The 10,000-nt window shown below is 30.2% G+C and overlaps 1 protein-coding gene across 1 annotated transcript in view; it reads right to left on the bottom strand.

Annotated features, from left to right (window-relative positions):
• Window positions 1-8,893: 8,893 nt before the first annotated feature.
• The window catches only part of LOC149190377 (jacalin-related lectin 3-like), a 39,102-nt gene continuing 37,995 nt past the window's right edge, over window positions 8,894-10,000 (bottom strand). Inside the window, exons 7-8 of the mRNA XM_089410495.1 lie at window positions 9,231-9,443; window positions 8,894-9,130 (exon numbers count right to left, since the gene is read on the bottom strand). Coding sequence (XP_089266621.1) covers window positions 8,894-9,130; window positions 9,231-9,443 — 450 coding nt within the window. The remainder of the gene's footprint in view (window positions 9,131-9,230; window positions 9,444-10,000) is intronic.

The raw sequence follows: 10,000 nt of genomic DNA, 5'->3' as shown, positions 1-10,000 counted from the left end.
CCTTGCAAGGAAAGAAACAGGTGGCAAAGTGGAAACTGATGTAGTTCTTAAATCATCTGTTCAAGCAAAGAGGGTGTAAAAAGAGAACCCATTAGCCCAGTTAGGAAAAGAATGGGTAGATTATTTTATACATTCTGCTTGCTTTGTAAAATTGTAATTACTTGTTGTATATTCCTGTTTAAGTACTTTGTAAGGTGAAGTCATGTACAAATCACTTATTTGTAATAAGTGTGTTTTCTTTGGAATGTTATGCTATTTTGGCTTGATGATGAGTCCATTCGTTCATTCATTTAGGAAATTTCAGATGAGCATTGTATTTCATCCAGTATATGTACAATTCTGTCAAACACTCACTTATACAAGTATTTCAATGTGAATCTTGTTTGTGAATTTTATATTTGTTAAATATTGTGCATAAGATGACCATGGTAATGTGGATAAAGCTAAGCATGTCATTGAACAAATGTAGCCAGTGCATCTAAGAGTGCAAGTTCAGCTTGAGGACAACAAAGCAAAGTACAAAGCACTGCACGACAAGCATAGAAGTTTCTAATTTCCAGGTGGAAAATCGAGTTTGGGTTCAGCAAAAAAGAGACTTTAAGGTGAATTTTGTTTGAGCAAAAGAAATACGGCTTAGAGAAAATGCTCAGATTCCATCCATCGAATTTTTTATTCTTGCATGTTTAGAAGAATTGTAGCAAGCCAAAATTCTTGACAAGAAGATAATGACTTCACACAAAGGCAAGGTGGAGTACCTTTATTGGAGCTCTACGGCACCAATTAAAACAAAACATGAAGGATTGTAATCCGGAAAATAAATGAACTTTTTCCTCACATATTTGTTGATTGAAGATCCAAAAGTTCCTAGTAGAGTGGGTACGATCCAGAGATAAAAAAAATAGGCTCAAAAATAAAAGTGCTCGGAATCTCCCAAAACTGGCTTCAAGTCGTAGTGTCTATTGTCTTGATTCAAACAATGCTTGAATTGCCTCACTTCGAGGTCACATGAGAAAGTTATGTTGTTCTGAAATTTTTTTCTCAAAAAGTAAAAAGTCAACTGCAAGGTTGACCGAGTTGTTGACTAGTCATTCCCTATAGCTGATGTCATCAACTGCTTGTGTAGGATACATAATACATTGGACCAATTTGGTCTCGAAACATGGCATCCCCATATAAGTTGTAGGTGGCTCGTTTTGATTGGTCATTTTGGTTTTGGGGTGGCCCAATATGAGGGTGCCATGTGGCTGTCTATGATTGGCTAAAAAATTTATATAAGGGTCAAATGGCCTCGGCGGGTTTCAACCCGTAGACCACCCACAACACAATTAAATGTTCTACCGCCAAGCCACACAATTGATTCTTAATTGTATAGAGAAGTTGTTTAAATTTGTCATGTTATGGTTTGGTGGTTTGGGAGGAAGGACCGAGTGGTAAGCACTTGCCCCTAGTCACGTTATCATCATACGTCTGCAGGAGAATGGGAAAGGGGAGAGAAAGAAGCTCCAGCCCCTAGTCTCAGTGCTCATCATAGGACCACTAACAAGGCATTATGGCAAAGAGGGAAGTGACTAAGCCCGGGCCCCAGTCTCTTACACTGCCCATGCAACCATAGACGGACACAGTTGAGGGCTATAGAGGTAGGGGCGGGTAGTTAGGCATGTCACTCGGCCACATCAATGCCCATGATACCTTATCCCAGAGTGGAAGGAACAGAATCCAGATGGTGTGGGAATTTGGCCTCGACCCCTAGCCATATCAATGCCACATATGACCTTATCCCGACAGAACTAGAGCTTCGACAACAGGGGCAAGTAGGTAGCCCTAGCCCCTAGCCACATGCGCGCCACGTGACCCTAATTTGGTGCTTAAGGGGTTATTGGTGAATTTAAACAGGTGACAAAATGCACCTTTTATCGCGGAATCTTGTTGGCGCCAGGAGAAATTATCACTCGGCAGATTATGTGAAGGGAGAATTTTCGTAGACATAGCAGGTTTTGGTAATTTAGAGGATAGATAATAGAGCTTGGCTTGACAAAAATGAAGATGAAATCCTCTTAGAAATCCTCTTAATAAACCATCTAGGAAAATGAAAAAATATTCATTTAAAATTTGACAATGGCTCATCGAACCATAGAGTACGTATAAAAGATAAACCGTTTGAAATATGTGGAAATAATCCATTGACACACCATCAACACTCAAAATATGAAACCTAAAAAATGATCCATGAAGTTTTAGGGATCCTTGTGCTGAACTAATTCAAGTGCTATGAATTTTACAATGAAGCATCAATGCCTTTCAAAAAGTTCAAAATTCAAATGCAAAGAAGGGTATTGGGAACACGTGAAATTGGATTGAAATAAACTTAAATATGAGCATTCAAATCTAAAAATAAGGCCATTACATTAATGAGGAACTCCCAAAGATGCATTAAGATAAAACACGTGGAATGATTGGATGAACATCATCATAGGGTTTTGAAAAATAAAATTAAAAGAGAGATTGATGGGTCACCTTGAAATGGGATTCAAACATGCAATAAGTTTAATGATTTAGTAAGAAATTTCTTCATTTGAAAATGGTAAACTCAAGAATTCTCAATTAATCATCTAGCACTTAAGAAAAAAAACCAAAATAAGAAATTTCAAAAAAGAAATCAATGAAATATTAAGTTTCTTCTACAACCAGTGTTTCATAAGCTTAAAGGAAATCCTACTACTCCATCATCATGGACATTGCAAAGAAATTTCAAAAAAGAAATCAATGAAATATTAAGTTTCTTCTACAACCAATGTTTCAAAAACTTAAAGGAAATCCTACTACTCCATCATGGGTGTTGCAAAGATGATATTTAAATAGGTCCCAATAACACATCTACTCATTGCAACAAAGGTAACAAAATCCCCCATGGATAATGTGCAACAACTCTTCAAATGAAATACATCCACTTAAATAACATGCTTGAAAAGAGCGATAGCCTAAGTTTCAATTTAAATAGTAAAAAAACATATGGGTGACTTTAGAGGGATCTACCAAAAAAAAGGGTCAAGCAAGTGATTACTACTATGTATGTAAACATTGAAGCACGTCAAGGTATATGCATAGTTATTCACCTAATCATCATCTCAATCAAATAGAGAATGAAAATAAAAAAGGGAAAAATGTATGCAATGAATTAGAAGGTGAATAATTTGCAAATTTAATAAAATAGGAGGCCTTTAAATATGAGGACAGAAGATATGCTAGGGTCACAATTAGTGGCCAAGAGATTTGCATATGAGCATCAACATCTTTTACAAGTTTAGAGAATGATTGGATGATATGAGTAACATGGTGTTTATTGATGACCTTCGACCTCTAGGAAAGAAAAATAAGTCAATATCTCTCATAAAGATTGTGTTTCAAAATTGCAACTAATATTAAAAGCCAACATAATGTTTAAAAAGTTAATTGTTCAAATCAACAATTAGTAAGGAAGATGGATGGCATGCTAATGAACTAGTGATAAATGCTAACATACCACTTAGTAATATTAGTAAAATAACCACACTTTAGTAATAAAATGTTGAAATCATATATTTGAAAAAATTTACATAGAAGAAAAATAGAGGCAAAATTTTTTATTAATATATATGGGGCAAGGAAATAATAACTTTTTATATTACAAATTTTACAATAATAATTAAAACATTTTATGATTAAAATCATTAATATTTTCTAATTAAATTTATAATTGTGAGTGTGAATTTTTATAACAATGTTGGTAGGTATATGATAATTGGATGTGTAGTATACACTATCATATCAAAAAATAAGCTACAAAAAAATTTAGATATTTGATTTTTTAATAATAATACTAATAGGTCTTCTTAAATAAAATTAAAAACTTATATATAAAGAGTTTTAATGTATAGTGTTGGATATTTATAAATTTTTATTGTACATGGTTGGATGTTTATAAATTTTTAAAATTGAACTTAAAAACTTACACATAAAATGTATAAATATATAGTGTTAGATATTTATAAATTTTTAATGTATAATTGTTGAATATTTATAAATTTTTAAAAATTGAAGTTATATAACAAATTTTAATTTGTATATTTACAACTTATGTTTTAATTTTCTATATATTCTATAAAATATTAAAATTTTGTTAAAAAAATAATTTAAATATATAAATATTTTATTATACTATAAGATGAAAAAAAAATATATTGTTTATATAAAATTAATGTTTAATACACTATTATAAGAGAGTTAAGGAAAAATATATTGTTTATATAAAATTAACGTATAGTACACTATTATAAGAAAGTTAAGGAATTTGGTATACATATTTTATTATTAAATGTAAATTTACAATATCTAATCAAGAAATATATATTTTTAATCATTAAATCATTTAAATTATACTTAAAATTGTTATATTTTTTAACCAAAATCAAATCATTTATATATATGTATGGGGTTATGAAAAAAATTGTAATATAAAATTTAAATATTATTAAATAAGATGTTTAATTTAATATAAATTAGATATCATTTGGGTAATTGAGAAAAGTTATTTTTTTTTAAATATATTTTTTGTAATGTTTTTAAAATTTATTATTTAAAAATTTATAATTCTAAATATTTTTAAAAGAAGAAAAATATTTTTATTTTTAATAACTAAATTAAAATATATTCAAAATTTTATAATATTTAAAAAAAAATCTTATTATACTATATTTAAGATTACAAAATAAAATAAAAAAAAATCTGATTTAATTATAAAATTTAAATCTTATTATAAATAAGATGTTTAATTTAATATAAATTAGATATCATTTGGGTAATTGAGAAAAGTTAATTTTTTTAATAAAAGTTATTTTTTTTAAATATATTTTTTGTAATGTTTTTAAAATTTATTATTTAAAAATTTATAATTTTAAGTTAATTTTTTTAATAAAATTTATTTTTTTTAAAATATATTTTTTGTAATATTTTTAAAATTTATTATTTAAAATTTTATAATTCTAAATATTTTTAAAAGAAGAAAAATATTTTTATTTTTAATAACTAAATTAAAATATATTTAAAATTTTATAATATTTTAAAAAATATCTTATTATACTATATTTAAGATTACAAAATAAAATAAAATAAAATCTGATTTAATTATAAAATTTAAATCTTATTATAAATAAGATGTTTAATTTAATATAAATTAGATATCATTTGGGTAATTGAGAAAAGTTAATTTTTTTAATATCTTTTTTGTAATGTTTTTAAAACTTATTATTTAAAAATCTATAATTCTAAATATTTTTAAAAGAAGAAAAATATTTTTATTTTTAATAACTAAATTAAAATATATTTAAAATTTTATAATATTTTAAAAAAAATTACTTATTATACTATATTTAAGATAAAAAAAAAAAATTCAGATTTAATTATAAAATTTAAATCTTATTAAATAAGATATTTAATTTAATATAAATTAGATATAATTTGGGTAATTGAAAAAAATGCATTTTTTTAAATATATTTTTTTGTTATATACATTAAAAATTGAACTTAAAAACTTACACATAAAGAGTATGAACTTAAAAACTCACATAAAGAGTATAAATATATAGTGTTAGATATTTATAAAATTTTAATGTATATTGTTGGATATTTATAATCTTTTAAAAATTCAAGTTATATAAAAAATTTTAATTTGTATATTTACAACTTATGTTTTAATTTTTTATATATTCTATAAAATATTAAAATTCTGTTAAAAAACAATTTAAATATATAAATATTTTATTATACTATAAGATGAAAAGAAAATATATTGTTTATATGACGTTTAATACACTATTATAATAAAGTTACGGAATTTTGTATACATATTTTATTATTGAATGTAAATGTACAATATCTTTTCAGGAAATATATATTCTTGATTCTTTTTATATAATCTATAAAATATTAAAATTTTGTTTAAAAAACAATTTAAATATATAAATATTTTATTATACTATAAGATGAAAAAAAATATATTGTTTATATGACGTTTAATACACTATTATAAGGAAAAAAACTTCAGGGAGCGGAACCGGAGCCGAAAGATGAACCCTAGCCGAGTTTCTGCCGCCTCCCCTCTTTCGGCCGTTGTCTGGCCCCTGCTCAGCCCTGCCGCAGATGGAGACGCGCGTTCAACTCAGGGAACGCAAGTATACGCTCTCATTTCTGGTTTGCATGATTTCAAATATCCCTTGAAAGTCCCCCCCATATATTCTACTCCGATCTGGTCGCTGGGGCAGCCCGTTCTTGGCACTCTTCTGCTGCAACTAGATACAACAGCCCCCATCAGATTGCAGATGCATGGGCTAAGAACGAACCTGCAGACTATGCTCTCATTTTTTCCCAGGCGGCGGCTCGTGGGAAGAAATTCTTTGCCCTGAAAGGCTGCTCATTCATATTTATACCTTCTCTATCCCCCCAGATTCGCCATTTCTCTGTTTTTGACCTACAAAATTCTTCAAGCTTCCTGAATCGGCGCGGATGGAGCATCTAGAAACTCTTTGGGGCGGATTGCAATGACAGAACCAACGACTTTAGGTTTTTCTCCTCATCTCCTCACAAACCCCTGCAACAAGTCCAGGAAAAGAAAGCCCTTCAAAGTTCCAACCTTCTCACGTCTCAGATCTGCAGAAGTAAGCCGCTCTCTGATCTTTCTGCCTCGTTCCAGATACTGATCAGGCTAAACTCGGGCAAAACGTTGCTACAATGGGTGAGAGCGTCGGATCAAGTGCAAGACCTCAAGCTTGCTCTAGAACTCAAGTTGGGGATTCCGTTTGCAGCACATCGACTTATCTATGAAGGTAAACAGCTCGAGGATCTTAAGCCCTTGTCTCTTTACAGCATTAAGAGAAATGCTTCCATTGTTTTTACCTTTCGTTTGAGAGGGGGAGTTTGGGAACAATCCTCCACAGCTGAGGCATTTTCATACAAGGACGTTTTCCATGCTCAGCTGCCTAAGAGAACAGCTCCACCAGCTCAGGCTCCCAAGCCCTTTTTGGTGGACAAACTGGAAGAAACCCCTTCCATTGAAATAAAGCATCCATCGCTGGATGACCTAACTCAAAAGTTTGCTGAACATGCCATTATCTGCAGGTTCAATGGGTTATGGCCACGCACAGCAGACCTCTACCAATGGCTTCACTCTAACTAGACCAACAACTGCCAGGTTCTGCTATGCTCAAAGGGCTTCTTCATCGTAGTGTTTGCTTTCGGTGAGGACTATCAAAAAGCCTTAACTGATGGCCCATGGTTCTGGGGTGCAGCTGGCCTATTCCTCACCCCTTGGTTCCCAGATTTTGATCCTTCTACAACAGTCATCACTAAACTTCCCATCTGGGTCAGACTTCCAAATCTCCCGGCGCATCTATGGCACTTTGTTGTATTCCAAGGGATTGGCGATTCTCTAGGCCGCTTCCTAGACACAAACATCACTAGAGGGGAAAAAGGCTTATACACCTTTGCCAGAATTTGTGCAGAAATAGATATGAGCAAAGGTCTCCCGGACCAGATTAATCTCAAAATTGGAGACTTCCATTGGACCCAAACATTGGATTACGAGAACACAACTTTTCTTTACCGAAATTGCCATCATACAGGACACCTCCAAAGCTCTTGTCCCACGATGTCGGCCCAAAAGAAGAAATCCATTCATAAACAAAAATCCAAAAGTTGGAAGCCACATGTTCCCCCCCCCCCCCCCCATGGACGACTTTGACTCCAGCGCGGATGAAGAGGAAGAGAATATGGAAGGACTAGCAGCAGAGCCAGCACAGGTTCTGCCAGCGGCTGGTCCTGTAGATCCGTCTGTTCTACCAGTCTCACAGAAAAGGAATCATGAATCCTCTGCCTCGGATTCAGACAAGGAGGCCTCTCCGCCAGCACATCTCAGTTTGCAAATCATACCAGCCCAGCAAAGTTCTTTTGATTGGGTCAAAGTAGGTAAAAAGAAAGGGAAAAAATGCCGAATAATTGATTCTACACATGTTGGGTAGAATCCTTTGTTCTGTTCCTGCTCCTCTGTTCCTCTTGCTTCTTCATGCTCAGTTCTGCTCTCTGCCCTTCTTCTCTTAGGAGCCGAGGTGGATAGCCTATCCTTTCCGGCTACCTTTGTTCTTGTCTCTCTTGGTTGTAAGCTCTTTTTGTACCATACGTTTACTTAATAGATTTAGTCTTTACAGAGAAAAAAAAATACACTATTATAAGAAAGTTACGGAATTTTGTATACATATTTTATTATTGAATGTAAATGTACAATATCTTTTCAAGAAATATATATTCTTAATCATTAAATCATTTAAATTATACTTAAAATTGTTATATTTTTTAATCAAATTCAAATCATTTATATATATGTATGAGGTTTTAAAAAACAATTGTAATATAAAATTTAAATCTTATTAAATAAGATGTTTAATTTAATATAAATTAGATATAATTTAAGTAAGGGAGAAAAGTTTATTTTTTTAATATATTTTTTTTAATGTTTTTAAAATTTATTATTTAAAAATCTATAATTCTTAATATTTTTAAAAGGAAAAAATATATTTATTTTTAATAAATAAATTAAAATATATTTAAAATTTTATAATATTTTAAAAAAAATACTTATTATACTATATTTAAGATTAAAAAAATTCCGATAAAAAAAATTAAAATCAAAATTATTCAAACTTATAATTTAATTAATATTATTATTTAACATACTATGAAACCATATCTAAAATAATAACATTTTGAAAAATCATATTTTTATTAATTAAAAATTAAATTCTATGGTTTCTAATTTAATTAATTTGACATAATATGAAAACATACCTTTTAGAGACAACGCAGTGTGTTAATTTGAAAGATAAACTCCTATACAACGCAAATATTCATCACTCCAACCATAAAAGCCCACTATTTTCCCATCCGTAATGGGGATTGAAAAGTAAGTCCCTCGTCTACGTCCTCTAATAAGCCCTTCAGTAAAAGAGACGGTCTTCAAGTTGCTTCCAAAAGTCAATTCGCTTATACCACGAGCGTCGTAATGTCCACTTATTGAATTGAGAATCTCTCCGTCCTCCAATTGATGCTGTAAAAAAAATAAATTATAAATTAATCAATATATAAAAATTAAAACAAAATCAATGCATATTATTTATAAAACATATTTAATATTATTCAGTCATCACCGTTTCCCGTCGTCCATGGTTGTTTCCATGCTCCTCCGCCAAAACAGGATTTCCATTATCATCATATTCAATGCGAATGGAACATATGGCACGTTGATGATAACGTACTGTTATTCCGCGAATGCCTGAATACACTCCACCATGATCCTCTACATCATCCCACAAGACCCCACGTTCGCCTTCACCCCATGGACCAACTTTCACACACTGCAACTGCAACAAGAAGAAAATAAAGACCTCAAATTAATTAATTTTTATATTTAATTGGAAAAAAAATTACCTCATAAAGACCTCAAATTAATTAATTTTCTATTTACTAAGAAAAAAATTTACTTAATTTTCACAAAGACCTCAATTTAATTAAATTTTTCCATTTACTAGAAAAAAAAAATTATACTTAACTTTCACAAAGACCACAAATTAATTAATTTTTCAACTTAATAGAAAAAAAAAATTGTACTTAATTAACTTTTACATTTATTTTAAATGAATGAAATATAAAGGAAATTATATAGACACTAATTTTAATATTTTCAAATATTAGTGTATAAATCTAAGTTTTTATTTTGTTTTTAAATAAAAGACTGATATTATCCTCTTCAGGTTTGAATTTATTATAATCTTTTTGTTTGGTCCTAGAAAATTATAAAATTATCTTTTAAATGCATCACAAAAGCAATTTGACAAGTTAAATATTGATTAATCGATATTAAGGTTTTAAAGGATTAATGTAACTACTCTTCATTATTAGAAGAGGGACATGTTCGCCG

The sequence above is a fragment of the Pinus tabuliformis genome, chromosome 3_1 (genome assembly GCF_031772625.1).
Source record: "Pinus tabuliformis cultivar Carrire ecotype Pingquan chromosome 3_1, CPIR1, whole genome shotgun sequence".
Lineage (NCBI taxonomy): Eukaryota > Viridiplantae > Streptophyta > Pinopsida > Pinales > Pinaceae > Pinus > Pinus tabuliformis.
The sequence above is the reverse complement of the archived record's forward strand: the minus strand, read 5'-3'. Positions and strand labels throughout refer to the sequence as shown.